General features: G+C 37.8%; 1 protein-coding gene across 4 annotated transcripts in view; it reads left to right on the top strand.

The window, feature by feature from the left end:
- Nucleotides 1–20008, top strand: part of FAM13B (family with sequence similarity 13 member B) — a 67584-nt gene extending 47576 nt beyond the window's left edge. For all 4 annotated transcript variants that reach the window (XM_054976273.1, XM_054976271.1, XM_054976270.1 and 1 more), the window contains 10 exons: nt 1451–1655; nt 9634–9766; nt 10861–10942; nt 11178–11407; nt 11944–12027; nt 13884–13979; nt 14789–14872; nt 15082–15254; nt 15645–15746; nt 17620–20008. In XM_054976273.1, coding sequence (XP_054832248.1) covers nt 1451–1655; nt 9634–9766; nt 10861–10942; nt 11178–11407; nt 11944–12027; nt 13884–13979; nt 14789–14872; nt 15082–15254; nt 15645–15746; nt 17620–17743 — 1313 coding nt within the window. In that variant the 3' untranslated portion in view covers nt 17744–20008. The remainder of the gene's footprint in view (nt 1–1450; nt 1656–9633; nt 9767–10860; nt 10943–11177; nt 11408–11943; nt 12028–13883; nt 13980–14788; nt 14873–15081; nt 15255–15644; nt 15747–17619) is intronic.
- Nucleotides 20009–20281: the final 273 nt, after the last annotated feature.

The following is a 20281-nucleotide window of genomic DNA, read 5'->3' as shown; positions in this document are numbered from 1 at the left end:
TCATTAATAAAGAGCCTAATTTTGACAACTGCTGAGTATTTTCAGTTCTTACACATGAGTGCTCATACTTGGTCCAGAATCAATTGGAAGACTTTCCTTGTGGTGCTGTACCTTCCTACGTGTTATATATGGTTTTGTTCTAACTGTGCGATGTGTTCACTTTAGTATTTTTTGCCATTTTTTCATTTATTAGCGCCATGCTCTATCACTTTTCCCCTCATTGATTTCAAAACAATGCATCTTCAGAGAGAAGGGGAGGGTAAGTATGGTTCGCCATACATTTAGTTATCTAGCTTTTTCATGGTTACTTTCAAATTACCCCTTTACCTGCTGCCTCCTGAGGAGCCATAGTACAGTGATAGAGCCGATGCTTTAGTCCAGGCCTCTCCAGTTGAAAGGATCTCATGTGGTAGGCCTGGGAGCAGCCTCTGCCTGAGACCCTTGAAAGCTGCTGCCAGCCAGACTACACACAACTTGGCTTAAATCAACTAATGATCTGATGCAGTGTAGGGCATCTTCATATGTTTATATGATCACATCATAGCAACATGCACTATTAAATTTTTTTACGCTCTTTAATGCTCAAATACAATTTTATTCTCAGTGGAAAGCAGGTACAAGTGGGCTAATCAACATTTTTGTATGATTATTTTATGCTTTAGCTTTCAGATATAAGATCTGCACTGGAAATTAAAACATACTACTTCTTAGGCTGTATATCCAGCAGCTGAACATTGAAGGGGCCCCTACTTTCTTGGAATCCCGTATTTAAACTTTCATAGTCTTTAGAACAATTACATGCTTTTATAGGACATATGTCAGAAAAATAATCTGTGTACCTCTGATTTGAAAATTGTTACTTTCTTCCATGTTGAAAAACAATTATGCTTCTTCATTATCACTCCCAAATACTTAGTGATAAATGACAAAGGTCCACATTCTTCATATTTTGCAGCATAAACATTGGTTCTTACTCTTAAAGAGTTGTAAAAGTTGATTTCATTATTTCAAAAATTTATACTGATCAATTCGTGCGCTGATTGTTGCATATCAGTTACTTCAGTGCATTGTGTGTTTAAATGTTTTTAATGTATCTTGTTATGTAGCTTAAAATGTCTCTACTGCCATTTTTCTAGGATTTGTAGATGTGCAAAGTATATAGTTTAGTGTGCAAAAGCGTACAATTTTCTTGCATTTTTTTTATCCAAGACGAATACACAAGTGTTATAACCCGAATAGAAAATTGATATGTGTAGTCTGAGCACGTTGGGCTTTTTGTTGTTTATTTGCTTTACCATGCTGATGTATTGATTTCCAGTGCACTTCACTGTTTATTTTGTGTATACACTATTTAAAGCACTTAAGACTAAGCATTGAGTGGACACTTGTTTCCTTTATGAACTTTTAATAGCCCAGTTCCATTTGTTTTCTATTTTGTTGTGTTTTGTAGAGCCGTTTCCTGCTTTTAAATCTTGGCAGGAAGACAGTGAATCTGGAGAAGCTCAGCTGTCTCCACAAGCTGGAAGAATGAATCATCCTTTGGAAGAGGACAATCATCCAGTATTGTCACATCGGAGTTTAGATTTTGGGCAAAGCCAGCGGTTTCTACATGATCCAGAAAAAATAGATTCATCTAAAGCACTTTCATTTGTTAGGTGAGTAGTTAATATAGTTCTCTGAAAAAACTTCTCAATCTTCAGCTCCATATCATGTGTTAGGACTTAAAATTTTGCATCTCTTCATCTGTAAATTGAAGTTGTGGGTACCATATAACTATGGCTGTGCAACTGATCATATAAACCTCTCATATGAAGCTGCTTTGTAAATCCTATTTTGTTCTACATTCTGAAAGATCTGTGTATTAAAAGAGTAAACCATGAATAGAATTCAGATTAAAAGGGTATGTTTTACCAGGATTACACCTTTTGCAAATTTAAGGCTTTGAGGTAAGCAGTATTTTTACTGTTTCAATTGCTTAGGAAAGCTGCTTTTTGTAATATAAAGTACTTTCTGGAACAACAAAATTAGAGCATGTTTGCTCTCTTGTGTACCAGTTTGAAGTTCCTGAACTGTATTTTTGTTTTGTCAGCTATGGAGCTGCAGTGCCTTTCTTGTGTCAAGTCTACATGCTGCCACTCCTCTTTCTTCTAGGGAAAAGGCAAATAGAAAGCATATTTAACCACACAACTATAGGAGAGGCCTTTTACCTGCAATGAATACAAAGTGAAGTGATGGAGGCTTGCCTTGTATTGATTTTTGGCAAACTCTAATTCTTGTTTGTCTGTGTATTTCTGGTAATGATTGGGTTTTTAAAAAGAAAAATATGGACATGACACAGAGTATGTCCCACAGTGGTAACTATAATTTTTTGAAGTTTTTCTGATGTGGAAGAACAGTGTGTATGTGTAGAAAGCATAGTCAGTCAAAGCTTCAGTCCTGTGGACCTGTACCATCTTCTTGCCACAAGTTTTCTCCGTAATGGGATGCAAGAGCAATTTAAAATGATTATAATTTTATGACTAATTTCTATGCTCCATACATTTTATAGTGGCAAAAAAAGCTTTTATTTTTTAATTAATGTTGATCTTTGGAACCAAAGGCAACCACTGCTGACTTTCTGAATATATTTCATTGGTTTCATTTCCTGGGCTGTCACTATGCTTGTATTCTTCCTATACATTTTGCTGGTGTTCCTCACACTGCCCCTTGAACCTTCTAAGAGCCATGTAGGCCTCTAGAGCATTCCTTAGCTATTACCCTACATCTTGGTGATAGCAGCAACAAGGTCCCTCAGCTTCAGTAAATAAAGGAAACAGCTGCTCAGAAATTACAACATGCCTCACAGAGATGGAATACTGGAATACATTTGGGCTTTATAACTGCATGAAACACACATCAGCATGTAACACGAATCAGCTGGCTAGGGAAGTAGCATTCAAGCCTATCCCTTCTTAGGAAAGAGAAATAGTATTTTGCATATGCTTAGAGGGTATGAGGCAAATGCCTTCCTGCTCAGATTTTTAACCATTGTGAAAGTGGCATCATAGGTAATCTTTTCTTAGGTGTTTCTCCTCGGCACTCTCTTCCATCTGAGTTTCTTTTTCATGTTTGGGAAGTTGTTTTCTTTTTATATTTTAGATGGTACAATTTATCCAGAGCCTTCAGAGTCATTGTATTATTGATACACCTTTTAGTTCACTCTCAGTACTTCCTTTCATTGGTATCCAGCTCTTGGAAACCAGTTCAACACTAGGTTCAGAGTATTCTAAAATCCTAACTCCATTCTAAACATGATCAGAATCATACATCCATGGACATGACAGTAAGCTGAAATCTTGATTTCTGGGTTGGATCTTTATTGTATTAGTTTATGTCTCCTGACAATCTGTCCTTTAATACTTGCAGTATCAGGATCTTTGTACACAAATTTGTCCCCAGCTCTGCAGGCTACCTCTTCAGCCTAATTGTCAGCTACAATATCTTTCCTTTTATAGTTCCTATACATGGGTCCTATGCCTCTTCTTTTACCAACAGTACCTCACTTGGCCCTAGGGGCATTCTGCATGATGAGAGTGTGTCCCAGTACTGCAAGAATAATATAAAATGCCTCTACTAGGTTTATGTAACATTGTCAAAGGCTTACTACAAAAATACACTAAAAACAATATGCATGATAATATCAGTGCTCAGTAAATCCTTAATAATGCTAACAGAATAAAACAAATAAAAATTAATTTATCAGTAAAAATGCCAAAAACTGCAAATCTTGCTTAGAAACTATTAATGGCAATAGAAAGTAAGTAATTCCAGCCCACGAGGAAAGATTATTCTCAACTAGTAGTTGCTTTTCAGCTGGAAGATGAAAATCATTATGTTTAGCTGCAAACAAAGTAGCTGATTAGCTACATTTGAGTTAGGTTACGTAGTTGAGGTGAATAATTCAACTTATAGCTGAGCACAGTATATGAACTATTTCTGCAATATGAAGGTTATAGCCAAATATCATACAATTTATCTGATTTGAGGAATGGATTTCCATTCATCTGAGACAATTATCCAGACGGCTGAGTACCACTTAGAAATGATTCAGTTTTAGTCTGTATCAGCTTTTCTCCCCTTTAACCTTGTGATACCATTTTTTCTAGGCCAAATGGCCAAACATTAGCTTTCCTGTCTCTACATTCCAGGAGACGGTGTAATACGAGATTGCAATAGGATTACTGTGACTTTCTTTTGCAAGCCCTACTCTAAACAGTCTTTTATTTGAAACTTCTTTGGACAAAGGAAATCAGGAAATGTATCAGTGCACACTGATGATGAAGTCAGTGTTATGGGGAAGTATTGTAGCACTCAACTTTAGCAATTATAAAGCACACGTGGTATCAGTATTATCTGTGGGAACAGGATTTCTGCTTAAAGCTACTTTCTGGAAGGTGTGAAAACTTGTCAAAATATTTCAGGCTGCAGTCCTCCACTTAGGAAAAACATCAGAATGTAATGTAATAGCATATGTCAGGTTGTGCCTGCAAGGCTGTTGCAAACTCTAATGCATTATTCTCACACAGCTTTGTTATACTGCCCTGCTCTCTGAATCAGATTTACATACAGAAGACTTTACTGTGCATGACGTTTTTAGTGTCTAGTAGACTGATGTGACTGAAAAAAGTGGAGATTACCACCAAAATACACCTTAATTCCTTGGGGGAAGTGAGGGGTAACATGTCTCAGATATCAAGACTCTCATCCTCATACTCTATATTGACCCTTAATGGATCAGGGTTCCTTCAGATGGTAGTTCCATGTTGCCATGTTGGTCCATAGTACAAGGTGCTACTGGGCCCAAATCTTGCCCTTCACTTGATGTCATTCTTACTTACTTATTTATAAATCCCGCCTTTCTGTTCAAAAGAACACCCAAGGTGGCTAACAATATTAAATCCTATCACAATACAAGTACATACAAAATCCTATTACAATACAAATATGAAATCCTATAGCAATGCTGCTTTTGAAAGCATCAGCAATTATGGGGTGGGGCTGAGCAGGTAGAACCCACATGGCAAATTATTCGTAGTGTTGAGCAGACATATTCCTGAGTTTAAAATTAAACCTTCCACTTCTTGATGTGTTCTGATCGATTCAGATCCCATAAGTATGAATGTTCAGATGGTTATTCAAAGAATATCAGTTACCGGTAGTAACTGTATTTTCATTCCTGTATCTATAATATTCCCCCATTGTATTAAATAGCAACCAGTTTCATTCCTCTTTCAAATAATATTTGTTCTTTTTAAAGATTTTAAGCTGGTAAGACGATGGCAGCTATTCTGTTCAGATATTTTGGGTACATTCATATGATAATAACTTTTCATCTCATATTCAGATAGCTAAATTCACAAAATGATTGCATTAAAGAAGAGTGAGATTGTCTGAACAAGTCCAGTATTTGAGACAGTGAAGTGTAGCATCTGCCCAGTTATCCAGTTTGGAGTCTGTTGGGATATCTTGATTTTGCTTCCAGCAAAGCTTTCTACCATATATGGTAAATACATGGGAAATCTATATGAATCCCCCTCTTGCAAGTGTATTTAGAGCAATAACTTCCTCCTCTTTAATAGATAAGAACAACTGAGTATCCACTAGAAGATTTAAATAACAATTCATGTTTAGTTTCTGATTGAAGAGGAAAATAAGAGTTTTACTGGCATGTAAAATGCTATTCTGCTTTTGGACAGAGTGCTTTTGATCTGAAGATGTCCAGCCAGCAATGAATAACATAATTTCTCTTTCTCCTCTGCAGTTTCTCTTTCTGATCATTTCTTTCTCTTGTAATTTCAGCACAGTGTCTTAGTGTACTAATCTGTAAATACCTTTTGAATATGTAAGTTTTTAACTTTTTAGAAATAAAAATAGCATTGGCATTTATTGAGACTATATAACTGGAGTTACGTGTTGTATAAGTAAGTCTGCTTTAATTGTCCTTATGTTGACTTTTGTAAAGAAATTATCCAGAAAAATACATTGCAAAGTTAGTTAACTGACTTCATAATTCATATGCTTAAGTTATGAGAGGAGAAAGAAACCAAAACCTTAATGTGATCTACAGAGAAAGAACTGAAGATTAACAAACCAGCTTCATAGCATAAAATGTTGTAAATCTTAAAAGGATATTTCCATTTTTGAGCAACTGGAACAGTTTAGATGAGATAGATGACTTCTCTGTTTCATAACACATTATGGTAGGGAACATGAATTTTATAGGTATATTATAGAAATGCATTGGGGAATAAATTTTATCCACTGGGTGCTTCAAATGTAACATTGAAGTGCAATTCAGTGTAAAAGCAAATCTGTAGCCGATCTATGTGTAGAAATGTGGTCCTTACAGCTTGTTACCTGAGTTGTCTTACTGTAAGGCATTGAGGGGCAGATAGTAAACTGAATAAAGATCTTAGCTGAACCTCTGTTCTGTGTTTCATTGACCGTAAATGCATCTGTAATGTAAAGGAGAATATGAGTACTACTTTCCTCATCCCGAGTTATATTTCTCTGGCAGATGAACCAAAAATAGATCCTGGTCATAGAAAACTCTTCTAGATACAGAACTAGTGTTGCACTATCCCTGATCACTAAGTAAAAATACATCAGGCAGGCAATGCAGTGCAAGTGCCATTAGGAGACAATGGTCTCACCACAACTTAAATCTGAAGGAGGAGAGGCTGTACCAGTGAATGTGACCACATATTTTAGAGGTCAAATAGCTCAGTTTTCAGAATAGCTAGGCACAAAAGTGTGTTTGCATATTTCTTCAGCTCTAAGATGGTCAACAATTGAATAGGATGTTGTTGCCAGCTTGTGTTGTACAGGAGAGTAGAGGTGGGCACGAACAGGAAAAAACAAACAAACATGATGTTCATTGTTTGTTGCCATCCATGAACAGGGAATCATGAACAACCACAAACATGACCCTGTTCACGAACATGTCAGTGGTTGCCTGTTCGTGGGAGGGAGGGGCGTACTTGGAAGGGAAGAAAGTTTCCTGCGCCATTTGCAAACAGCGTGGGGAACCTTCTTCCCTTCAAAGTCTCCGTCCTTCCAGCTGGCTGGAGGGAGGGGAGACTCTGAAGGCAAGAAGGTTCCCCACACTGTTTGCAAACGGTGCAGGGAACCAAAGTCTCCCTCCTTCCAGCCAGCTGGAGGGAGAGGGGGAGACTTTGTCAGGAAATCCCTGACAAGCCGCTGAGTTGGCGGTGCAGGGAAAAGGGCATTTCACCCCGGCAGGTTACACTCAGCTGCTTGTCAGGGGTTTCCCTGACAAGCAGCTGAGTGGGGGATTTAAATGTCCCTCTTCCTGTGCTGCACAGCAGCAGGGAGAGGGAAATTTAAACCACGGCAGGCTGCAATCAGCCCTTGTCAGGGTTTTCCCTGTCAAGCGGCTGAGTCGGGGGTGAAGTACCACTGGGCTTAGATTGGGGTTTCCAGGGCAACCGGAGTTCAGACGGAGTTCAGAAAGTCCGTACCTATTGTTGCCAAGGAATTTGATTGAAAGGCACCAGACTGGCTTGACTAACGGCTGATAAACACCACAAACAGGGCTTGGAACGGTGCCTCACAAACAGCTTGCTTGTGAACAGCTGATCGGGCTGTTCATTGCTTTTTTTTGTTCGTATTGCTGTTCGTGCCCACCTCTACAGGGGAACAGCATAGTCTAAGCACAGGAATGAATTACTGACAAAATTAAGGTGAAATTTATGACTTGGCAAATATATAGAAGTTCAGTTGAAAAGAGGAGTTGGAAATATATATCAAACAATGATCACTGTTTGCAGTAAGACAAATAATATTTTGCTAGAATCATAGAAATGATGGTGAAGAAAGGAACACATTGTAGAATACTTAGCCTTAATCAAAATATTGTTTCGGAGCATACATTCTGTGAGACAGGCAAATAAGCAATATAGTTTATGGAAACTCCTTATATTTCTGGGCATTTGTCGCTCTTGAAGTGTAGAAATCCAGAGAAACAAAATTAACATTCTCGAAAGCTTATGCTGCAATAAAATTGGTTAGTCTTAAAGGTGCTACTGGACTCTTTTTGAAAATTAACATAGCAAGACTAGAATACAGTACTTAGCCTTGGGCTGCATTCTGATGTCGCCATAAGCTGAGGTTTCTGATCTGCAGTTTGAGCAGTCCCTGGTTAGTTGTGACATTTAAAATCAGAAGGCCCAGCAAACTTGTGTGGGTATCTAACTGGGATTTCAAACTACGGATTATAAGCTACAATTTGTATTGATTGTGGTTTGTTGTGACATATGAGTTTGCAAAACATAACTTTGTCCAGTCATACTGCCTGAACACAGACAGTGGTAGAAGGTGGGTTGTTGTTCCTGCCGGGAGGAGGCATGAAGTAGACAAACTGGCCTTTTATATACAGATCAGAATTAGTTACTTAGATCCAGTTAACTAATGAGAGCTTGTTTCACAAACAAGTCTTAATGCAGTCTTAGTGTTTTTTTTCAACTTGCATAAGCATCCAATCTTAGGCTCTGTGTAGTTTGACTATAGATCATAGACGCTTAGAATTGTAGAGCTGGAAGGGGTTTTACAGACTATCTAGTCCAACTCTCTGCCCAATGCAGGAACAGCCTAAAGCATCCCTGACAAGTATTCGTCCAGCCACTCCTTGAAGACTGCCAATGAAGGGGAACTCGCCACATCCCTAGGCAGCCGAATTACTCTTAATGTGAAGAAACTTTTCCTAATATCCAGCTGGCATCTTCCCTCCTGTAGTTTAAACCCATTGTTTCGAATCCTATCCTGTGTTGCCAACAGGAACAGCTTCCCTCCCCTCCCCTCCCCTCCCCTAAGTGATAGCCTTTTAAATACTTAAAGAGAGCGATCTTGTCGCCTCTCATCCTCCCCTTCTTCAAACTGAACATTCCACAGTCCCCCAGTCTTCCCTCATAGGCTCCTGATCATCTTGGTTGCTCTCTTCTGCACTGTTTCAATTTGTCCACATCATTTTTTGAAATGAGGCCTCCAGAACTGCATACAATACTCCAAATGGGGTCTGATTAGTATCTTGTATGGGGCAGAGCCATCTGGTACAAATTATATCCTACAAGATGGGAGGGAACTTAATGCATCGATAAGAATTCTCCGTTATTTCTTTCCTTTTATCTTTGTGTTATGTACAATGTTCGTGATTTTTAAAAGGAATATGTCAAAGAGAAAGAATGCATCAGTTTATGTTGTTGCTTTTTAGTCAGGTAGCTTTTCAAGTTGTGATGAGGAGCTATGATTTTCCTATGGTGAAGGGCTTGTAATGGTTTAATAGTTTTTTTAGATGTAACGGTTTACAGCTTTTGGAAGAAATCTATCATCTTGTGGCAAGAGGAAGGGGTGGCTCTTATCACTGACTCAAGCACTTGACTGACAGCTTTTTCACCTGCCATGTTCTCATCTGAGCAAAATACAACTTTATAGTGAGGATTAGTGACAATGTTGTGTGAGAGGAAAAGCTAACAGGTGAGAATTTTATTCTGTTTGCTCCATGGGTTTTACAGTGTAAATGTATACTTGCTCCTTTTTGAACACAGCATCTAAGTGGTTTCCCCTTCTAAAATCCAGAACTCGAAGAGCATCATTTAGTAGCTCTAAGGATGACAGAAGGGAAGACAAGACTCCTTACCAGCTAGTTAAAAAGTTGCAGAAAAAAATCAGACAATTTGAGGAACAGTTTGAAAAAGACAAAAATTTCAAGGTAAGCTCTTTCAATACTGTCTATCGTTAACTACTTCACCCAAATATTTATCTTCTTTAAAGAAAATGGCTTGTCTTTGGCATTTGTATTTTTCCAGCCCTTTCTCTGTCAGCATGTTTTTTCTTACGGGATTATTGGACAAGAATTAATACTTACTTATGTAAAAGTAGTTCTTCCTTTTCCCCAGTCTCTCCTTCTTGAAGCCGGCAGCACTACCCTATTGCAAGGGGAAGGAATCTAGCGGCTCTTGCGTCAATGCCACTGCTCACCGTAGTAGGAGGGAGTGATTTCTTGGCAACACTGAGCAGGAAGTGACTCACCCCCTTCATAAAATGAAAACAAACAGCATCTTTTCCCCAAAGCAAAAGGGACTGTGTTCTGTGTTCTCGTGTTGCCACATTTATATCCACTGTTTTTGAAAGGGGCAAATAATAATGTACATTATTCCATTTTATTCTCACAAGAGCCCTGTGAAGTGGGTTAGATTAAGAATATCTGAGTGGTCCAGAATCTGAGCCTCTTGAGCAACAACTCAAACACCCTGTCTACCATACTCAGCACTGACTATTCTTTTGTTGTTGTTTTGCTACACACTCTCCCAAGATGGGGCAGAAACTGAGGTGGGGAGCATGGGGGATGAACTGATGTAGGTACAAAGAGGAGCATACTCATCTTCAGTGCATGCTTGTTGTACAACTGGTAGAAAATACTTTGAGTTCCAGCTATACCCATGTACCTGAGCACATCACAGTGACATTGAATCACAATGCGTTCTCCACATTGCTGGTAGCTGCGCAACTGAATTCATATATTTCATATGAATAAAAATAAAAGTTTTGGAAATTCTGACAGTCCCTCTTCCATGCCCCTCATTAAATTACCACAGTAACTGACTCAGTTGAAAACAGGTGTTTTTGGACTAGAGAACATGTTTGGTAGGGAACAGATGAAACATAGTGGCCATTTTTGCTGTTAGACAGGTTAACTGCCACTGTTCTCCAGCAAAGTGCATTAAGGATTTTCTAATGGAGAAGCTAGTCCTATGTGGTTTTGTATAATTTCTAATTTAATTTCTAATGTATACCTCTTTGCAGCCCTCATATACTGATATTGCAGCAAATCCAAAGGTTTTAAAGTGGATGACAGAGCTTACCAAACTGAAGAAGCAAATAAAAGGTAAGAGAGGCTAAAATATATGCATGTTTCAGTCACCTTTACTGGAGAGTGTGGGGCATCTGAATTTTGATCTGCCTTCCAAGGGGTGGTTTATATTTATCTTAAAGAATATCTATTTAGGGTCTAATTGTGAGCATGAAGAGAATTCTCATCACTTCTGTTCTGACTTAAATGATTTAATAGGAATCATTGTACACTGATTGACTTAAGTTTGGGTACTTTTTCTGGGAAACAGATGCAAAGCACAAAAGCTCAGATGGAGAATTCATACCTCAGCCACGTCCACGAAGCAACACACTTCCAAAAAGCTTTGGCTCCTCTCTAGACCATGAAGATGAAGAAAATGAAGATGATCTGCGGGTTGTTCAGAAAGAGAAGAAACCTACCAAGGAGGCCACAGTTGAGCTCATTTTGAAAAGATTGAAGGAAAAACGGATTGAAAGATGCCTACCAGATGATATAAAAGTATGTATGTATTGTTGCATCTGAAAATGGAAACATTCATCTCAAGCTTCCTTTATTATGACGTTACTAAAGTTATGAAATGCAGTGCCAGGGAAGCTCACTGGGTGACCTTGGGCCATGAACTCTCAGCCTAACCTACCTCACAGGGTTTGTTGTGAGAGAAAAATGGAGAAGCACAGAATGTTGTAAGTGGCTTTGGATCCCCATTGGGGAGAAAGAAGGGGAATAAATGAAGTAAAAAATGTTTTTAAATTAGTACTTTTGAATGCAAACATTTCACAGATTTTTGCCCTAATCTGGAATTGCAGGTGCACCCATGGAGTTTGAATGTAAGAGAGTTGCCATTCAGTTGAAGGCACATGAAACATTTCCTGACAGTGAAGTGAAGGAAGGAAGCATTGAGTTTTGGAACCCCTTTTTAAGGGCCACCTTTCAGACTTTATGCAGCATATAAACCCTTTAATCTTTTATTATTATTGAAAATGCAGTATAAAATGTACTTAAGTTTAGATTGTTATATTTCTTTTTCACTACAGACAATGACAAAAGACCATCTGGCAGAAGAAAAAACTTCACTGCAAAAAAGTCTCCTGTATTATGAAAGTCAGCATGGTCGACCGGTAACATTTCAGACCTTTTTAATTCTGTGTCTGCAGTATTTTTAAATGCAGTTGACATTATAATGAATGCTCATTGAACATCTGTCCTCAGTGGTTTTCCTATGGCTTAGTTCCCTACAGATTTCTAAAAAGCACACTGACAGAATTTGTATTACGTTGCTCATGTACAGAAACTAAGCTGCAGAATAATCTTCACATGGAGCTTAATCATCATAACAAGTGATTTAAACTGATTTTTCCTCAAAATTAACTTGAAAATTGGCTTCAGATTCTGATGTTAGCTGTAACTTAATATATGCTTCAGCATTCAAGGTCAATATCAAAAATAATAGTTCATTGTGCTTTGATTCCTTCTTCATTTGAATTCTTCTGACATTGTATAGTAGAGTGCCCTGACAATTCCAAATTCTGTAATTGCCAGTTAGGAAACTAGAAAGGATGCCAAGATTTATTCATTTATTTTAATCATTTGTATGCCATTACATAGCAAAGTGTTGGATCCAAGGGAGAATATATGGAGAAAACTCATAGACCATATCTTTCTCTTCTCTTCCTCTGTGCAGCTCACTCCATTCCCAAAATGCTGCTCCATGGGATTGTAGGACCCTCGGGAATAGCATGATGTGAGGGGGTGATCTGCAGTGGATGGGGAAATAAGCAAAAATCACACACTCTCTTCTTTTCACAGATGTCTTTCCAAGGGCAGAAACAATACAATCGATCACAAAAGTACAATGACTAGTCTGTTTTAAAAATAAAATCAAAATCAAAATTGCTCATTAAAAGTACAGCAACAAACAACCTGATGCTGGAAAGGAGAATTTGGGGTGGAGTGGCAGGCAGGGAATTACCTGTTACACATTGCCAGATTCCTGGAAAAGGTTCTGGAAAAGATGGAGGATTTATGTAAAGTTAAATTAGAATTGACAGGGAAGGTATTGTTTATGGGAGTTCTGGGGAATAATAAAGTAGATACCTCTGAACAGGAGCTGTTTAAAACAATGATCATTTCTGTACACGCAGTCATAGCTTATGGCTGGAAGGATGCGGCAAAGTGGACTATGGGTAGATGGAACCTGTATCTATATCAAATGATCCAATCAGACATTCTGTCCATATTAAAACAAGAAAAGACATGGGAGGATAATATATTAGAGATAAGGAAGAAATGGCTTGGGTATATAAATTGGGTAAGGGAAGGGGGGGCAGCAAAGATACATTTGACAAAATCCAAAGGGTGTGCTTATGGTTGCAAGTATACAGTATTACTTTCCAATTGGTCGCTTACGGGAGGGGGGAGGGTAACATAAAGGGGAAAAGGTTGTATTGATGTAGGATTATGTTAATGTAATGGAAGTGACTATGTATGGCTATGTAAACAAAGACATCAATACAATTAAAAAAACATTGCCAGATTCCTAGGAAAATTAAAACAATATTTGCCTGCTGTTTAAAACATAGGAGTAGGCACCAGGTAGATAGATTCAATGAAAATGTTCCTCAAATGAAGCCACAAAGCCAAAAAAGAGTGAGCTGTGTCTGGATCTGATCAACCAAATATCATTCCAAAATAGATTATCTTCTTTGGCCTGGCTGGACAAGCCAGTGGCCAAGGTCATTAAAGCTCTGTGTTTATCTCAGCATGTTTGGCCCAGTCTACCTTAATCTTCCAACTCTTATCCACAGTTGTATGTTAAATAACTCCAAATAGGAGCTGGTTTTCCCTCTTCATTTTGTGTTTTGTATTTGAACATATAATTAAAAGTGACTGGGAAGAACCGTCTAAAAGGGCACTGAATTCACACTCGTGCTTTATTTTTTCTACAGTGACAAGTTGAGTATTTTTCTTCATTCAGGTTTCTAGAGAAGAAAGACATGTTGTTAAACCCCTCTATGACAGATACAGGCTTGTGAAACAAATGCTAACTCGAGCAAGCATTACTCCCATCCTTGTGAGTAAAGTCTGTTTGATATTTTTGCCAAATACTCAGTGTTAAAGTTATCAAAAAAGATGATGTGTCCTGCATTATTTCCCCCTTTGAGAGACATTTGCAAATAGTCCGTATTCTTAAGATAGGAGTAGCAAGGCTAGGGGTAGTAACTTTTTTATTTTTAACTCAACGTTACATGACCCCTTGGCTTTGGATAATTGATGACTGATTTAACCTCAGCTCTTACCTATGAGTTCTTACAGGGGTTTTTCAACCATAGTCAAGAGCCTGTTTGTTTATCAGATGTGCTGCACTGACACTGTTCTGAAGTTATTTTCATTTTTGACACTTTGTACTTTAAAACTCAAACAGAAGTGTCAGTCCATTTGCAGCAATTAGAAGTAGGACATTGATGCCATGTGTAGTGGTCTTCGTGGATGCTGGTAACAAAAGCCTGAAGATAGATGTTGGCAAAATTTTAGTTATGTGCCAGCATGGAAAGGCACATAAAATGAAACCTTGAATATGTTCTAAAAATAACTTTAACAAAATGTAACGAAATAGCATTCCTATGTCTTAATAATTAAGCAAAATAGAAAAGAGTCCAGTAGCACCTTTAAGACTAACCAACTTTACTGTAGCATAAGCTTTCGAGAATCACAGTTCACTTCATCAGATTGCATCTGACAAAGAGAACTGTGGTTCTAGAAAGCTTATGCTACAGTAAAGTTGGTTAGTCTTAAAGGTGCTACTGGACTCTTTTCTATTTTGCTGCTACAGACTAACACGGCTAACTCCTCTGGATTAATAATTAAGCATTTATATTTTAGGGATCACCATCAACCAAGAGACGCAGCCAAATGTTACAACCTATCATAGAAGGAGAAACAGCCCACTTTTTTGAAGAAATTAAGGTATTTTTTGTAGCTGAAGATGGCAATGGTCCTAATCCAAAAGTGTATGTGTTCTTGAGTTTCACTGCAGCAGGTTTCACATTAATGCTGTGCTCTCCCCTAATATCTACAAAAACTTTAATGCAGATGTAGAACTAATGTTTTTATTAGGACTCTGGCTAGATAATAAAATGTGTAACGATTTTAACTCCTTTTGCATTATCTTGCAGGAAGAGGAAGAAGATGGTGATCTGTCATCAGAACTGACTGATCTCCTGAAATCTAATGCCCAAATGCAGTCTGTTACTGCGAGCCCAGTTGAAAACTCAGAATCTGATATTGAAGAAAGTCAAGAGAAACTAACTCGAGAGCTTCGTCTGTCCAGTACCCGTGCAGCTTCCATGTAAGCAAATAGGGCCATTTGAGTGCAAAGCAACAGATAAAATTTCATGATCAAAATAATCACCTGATATTTCATGATCAATGTCTGATATTTTTTCAACAAAGGTTTGTGGTTGTTTATGGGAGGGAGCTGGAGCAGTGAAGGGAGGATTTTTTTTCTGAAATGACATTCTGGTTTAGTAATTTGGCTAAATTGCTTTATTTTTAAGCTGTTTTCTGTGTCTCATTGGCAAGAGAATAGTTGAACATTTTTTCCAGTAAGATGACTGTTAAGAAATGAAGCAGCTTCTTAGTAAACGTTGATTATCATCCAACTAATCCCTTTTGTAGTGGATGGAATATCTTTGATGCTGTTGGTGATTTGATGTACTTTCTTACAATGCATTTTCAGGCCTGAATTATTGGAGCAACTTTGGAAAGCCAGAGCTGAAAAAAAGAAATTGCGAAAAACATTACGGGAATTTGAAGAGGGGTTTTATCAGCAAAATGGAAGGTTAGTTTAACATTATGTGATTGTGAAAATATACTGCAATGTGCTTTTATATTGGTCTGCCTTTAAAAATTGTTGGGACATTTCAATTGGCAACTGACTCATATATCCCACCAGTTCTGGAATAATTTCATTAGTTTCCAGTTTTTTCCGGGATGCAATACAGACTGCTGGTTCGTACCTCCTAAAGCACTATATGGTTTCAAACCACAGGGTACCTGAAGTATGACTGTGCCCTCACTTTCTGAAAGAAGGTTGGATGGCTGCCAGGAGCATCTGTTGTAGCTCCTCATTTAAGGAGCTTTCTCCTTGTTTCTGCTTCCATAATTCTAAAACTCTTTAGAGTTTTAGAAATCAGTTAAAAGCTGTTTTTCCTTCCTGGCCTTTTGTCATTCTCTCTCACCTTCTGCTAACATAAAAGCAGTTTCATTTTAATGTTGCTAATGTTGCTATATTTAATTGATCTTATATGGCTGTTTTGAGTCATTCTGTAATGTAATATATGCCACATTAGAAAAATGTGTTGTGAGAGAGAGCTTAAAAATCCTATAAAGAAATAATTAAAATCATATATAAAATATTGTAGTTATTAGACTACTGTAGCAAAATAAAAGTCCAGTGGCATCTCAGAGTCTAACATTTATTTCAGTATGTGCTTTTATCTATTTATGGCAATTAATATTTTGATTTTCCTAATGAACGGTGCAACTTTTGGGGGGATATTCTTTCACATTAAGAAAAAACTCAGGCCTGAAAATGACTAGATAAAAAGCCAAATAATAATTTTATAATTATACAATTATGATAAAGGAAAAAGGAGAGAAAAGTTTTCTCTTTAAAGTGCCCCTCCCCTTGAAGAACTGATAATTCAAGTGGCTGAACAGCAAGTAGGTCGGGAAGCAGCTGTTAAATAGAACAAAACTTAAAGGAACAGTATCCCTAAGAGACCCCAGTAGAGCTTTTCTTGTTAAACATGAAAAGCTATTGCTACAACTGCTATGTGTAAGAAAGAGAAAACTACAAATCAGGTTCTGAAAAAAGATGTGAAGGCAGCTGGAAAAATGCAGAATACAGAGCAGTGGCAACATGGACCATCCTAATTTTGTGTCTCCCTTATGGAGGTTCCAGGTGTCAGTTATTCTAATTCTCACCAGGTAATGGTTGGTCCGTGACAAGGGCAAAGTGGAAAATTCACTGGTTACCAGCCACATAGCTTATCCCCAGAGAAAACCAAATTAAGTATGTGACCTTCTGTACGTATAGGTACCAGAATGTTCTGGCTAGGGGTGTGCACCAAAAAAATGGGTAAATCTGAAAATTTCAGACTTCCTTGAATGCCAAATTAATTCTCTCATTTGCTTTGAGTATTTCTGAAAAATCCAACCATTGTTTTCTATGGGAAAATCACTCTGGGAGATATCCAGTGGGCTGGAGAAGTCATTTTTCAACCAAACTTCACCAAAGGGAACCTACTCCTGTCCTCTAAAAATCCCCCAAGTGTCATGTCAATTGGACCCTGGGGGCCAATTTTATGGGCCTCCAAATAAAGTTTCCCCCACCCATTCTCCATTATTTCCTAAGGGAGAAAATATCTGCAAACTATCTGGGGGGTTGGGGGTGGCATTTTTCCTGCAAACTCCACCAAATTTTCAGGGGACCTGCTCATGACTGTCCTATAACAATACCCAAGTTTCAGGAAGATTGGACCCTGAGGACCAATTCTGTGAGCCTCTGAACAAAATTGATTGAAAGATAACAGGATGTGGTGTGGACTATACAACTTTATGAGACCACCAGGACAGGCGATTTATTCTGAATTGGTTTGAACCAAGGTAGACTGGTCAGAATTTTCTTAATATTGTTCTCTTTTTTGTAGGAATGTTCAGAAAGAAGATCGTGCTCCTATGCTTGATGAATACAGAGAGTACAAGAAAGTTAAGGCCAAACTTCGGCTTCTAGAAGTTCTCATCAGCAAACAAGATTCTTCAAAGTCAATATAAGTTATGTTTCTTCATAACACTGAAAGGTTCTTTTCTTATGCTATCATAGTACTTGTTAGGTGTTTGCTTTGTCTTGCGCTGTTGAAAGAATGCAGGTTTTGTACACTTTTATTATGGTGCCACATTTGAAGGGCAAGTAGGTCTTATCTAGAGAGCTAATGAAAATCTTACCAATTTGAGACTGCTCTGTCCAACTTTAGCAAACACAGTTTTCTTCTCATTTTTATTATTACACTTGAATCTTGTTCCCAAAAGACTGTAGAACAATAACCATTCAAAAACTGTGGACCTGCTATCTTCGTTTCATCTGCATTTCTTAGTGTAACACAGAACTACTCGGTTGCCTTTTTCTTATGGGGAACAATGGCAGCAAATTAAGAACACGTGTTCCTGAGCACCAAAACTGAACTGAGATGCCTTTCAGAGAACAGCTGTGGAATAACTTTATTTGGTTTCACATGACATCTGTCATGTAATAGAATGGTTTATGGCCTGTGGATATTGCAACTTAAAACTCCCATTTGCTCTTCAATTTCAGATTACAATGGACAAACCAGAAAGTGACCTTGCTTGTTGTATTTTTAAAACTTGGAAAACTGAACATTTATATCACATATTGCCTACAAGACTTGCATTACTGTTAATTTTATCAGTTAATGGTGATTTAGTGTGTGGTCTGAATTGTATCCTGCGTCTTATCCTTGATGGGGAGATTGTGATGGTGCTGTACAGCTCCAGCAGGCCTGTGTCAATTACCTACTCTATTGTACCTGAACTAAGTATATTTTATCAAGGGCTAAAACCAATTAATGTGATGGATTGAAATTGGATAGAGTCAGCTTTGAAAGGAGCCTTTCTGCTATGTCACTGTTACAGAAACTGGAAGCAAAGTGATTTAACTTTTGTCATGTTAAGCAGGTATCATATTCTTGCATGATACAGCTTCAGAACGGAAACTTTTTTGAGTGATGTTTACCTTGTCCGATGTAGTTGACACAACAGCTTTTAATGTTTTTCTTTCAAATCTGACAGAATCCTAAACGCTCTTTACAGTGCTGCTATGGACACAGCACCTGCATACAGAAGGATTCCAGTTTAGAAATAATAGAGCTGTGTTTTTTTTGTCCCCTCCTCCCTCCCTGTCTGTTTAGGCTCTGGTTTGGGCCTTTACAAGCAGTGTAGGCAGATGAGTACCATGTGCAAATGCTGCTGGGGGGTTGATTGGGAGCTGTGGAGGTCTGTATTATGGCTTCAGATACTGTGCTTGTGATAGGACTTGATTGAGCCCTAAGTGTTTAAATCGGTGCTCTCTGGGATTTTTTTGTCTTGATTGTGGCCATGTTTTTGCATGTGCCTAGTTGCTGCATGTATTTATGATCAGCTGATGTCAGCACAAATATTTTTTCGCACTACTTTCTGAATGACCAAAAAATGAATTTTTGCAAAGAAGTGGCTAGCATGTAAATTCATCAGGTCAGTGTGTTGACATGGGATAGATTTTTTTAAAAGTAGGGTTTTGATACTCCAGACTTGGCTGTTTGCTTTGGAAAGACTTTTTTTTTTTTGGTGATTGTAGGCATGTAATTTTGGAACCTGAAAGAGAGCAGTAAAATGAGCTTATATTCTGATGATTTGCCTTTTACAGAATTAGAGGTTTTTTGTTTAGTGGACCATAGTAAATTGCAAGGTTAGAAATTTAATCTGGAGATCATCTGTGGCATTTGTTCAGCTCCATTGTGCAATGTACTCTTCAGTTACTTTTCTATCAGTCTGCAGACACAAGTGTATCTAAACATTGAAACTTATGTGTACTGTATAGTGTTGTACATGAATGTTTTATATACCACATGCAAAATGTCAATATGCACTATTTAAATGTTTTAAATAATATATTCCTCCTTTATAATGCTTAAATCTATATGATTCCAATATTTTTATAAAGTGAGTGATCCAACTGGTTCAAATTCAGAATTATTAACAGCTGCTTTTGTGTGTGTTATGCAGTGTTTGGCTGTCCAGTATCATAGCTAGCATGGCATCAGTTATGCTAAGAGTGTGTGTCGTACCATTCTTATTGAGCAATAAATGGTAGGTTTAGGCATTTTGTGATATAACATAGTTTTACTTTGGTATAAGTAAAAACTATATATGTGGATATATAGATATATAAATATATATAAATAAACCAGATATAATTGATTGCTATGTCTGGCATCTCAGTGTATAGATTTTTATAATAAAAGCAACTTTTATTGTCATACACCATTATGTGTGTGTTTTTTCCAAAAATATTCTTGTGGGGGTTTAGGCAAGATCCTAACAAAGCATCACTTAGAAAGATTCCTAATTGTAGCCTAATTCTGTTGTCCCTTTGACATGCAGTTCTGGTTTAGAATAGCAAGTCCCAAGTAGTGGCACCAGATGAGTCAGGAAATAGCATTTGCTTACCATGTATTCTTTCCTGATGTTTATGGCATTACCCACTAGAATGACAGCTACTATACTATATGTGTTGAAGTATAGCAAGGTTCCCTTGCA

Source organism: Eublepharis macularius, chromosome 4 (genome assembly GCF_028583425.1).
Source record: "Eublepharis macularius isolate TG4126 chromosome 4, MPM_Emac_v1.0, whole genome shotgun sequence".
In the NCBI taxonomy this organism is placed as follows: domain Eukaryota; kingdom Metazoa; phylum Chordata; class Lepidosauria; order Squamata; family Eublepharidae; genus Eublepharis; species Eublepharis macularius.
The sequence above is the reverse complement of the archived record's forward strand: the minus strand, read 5'-3'. Positions and strand labels throughout refer to the sequence as shown.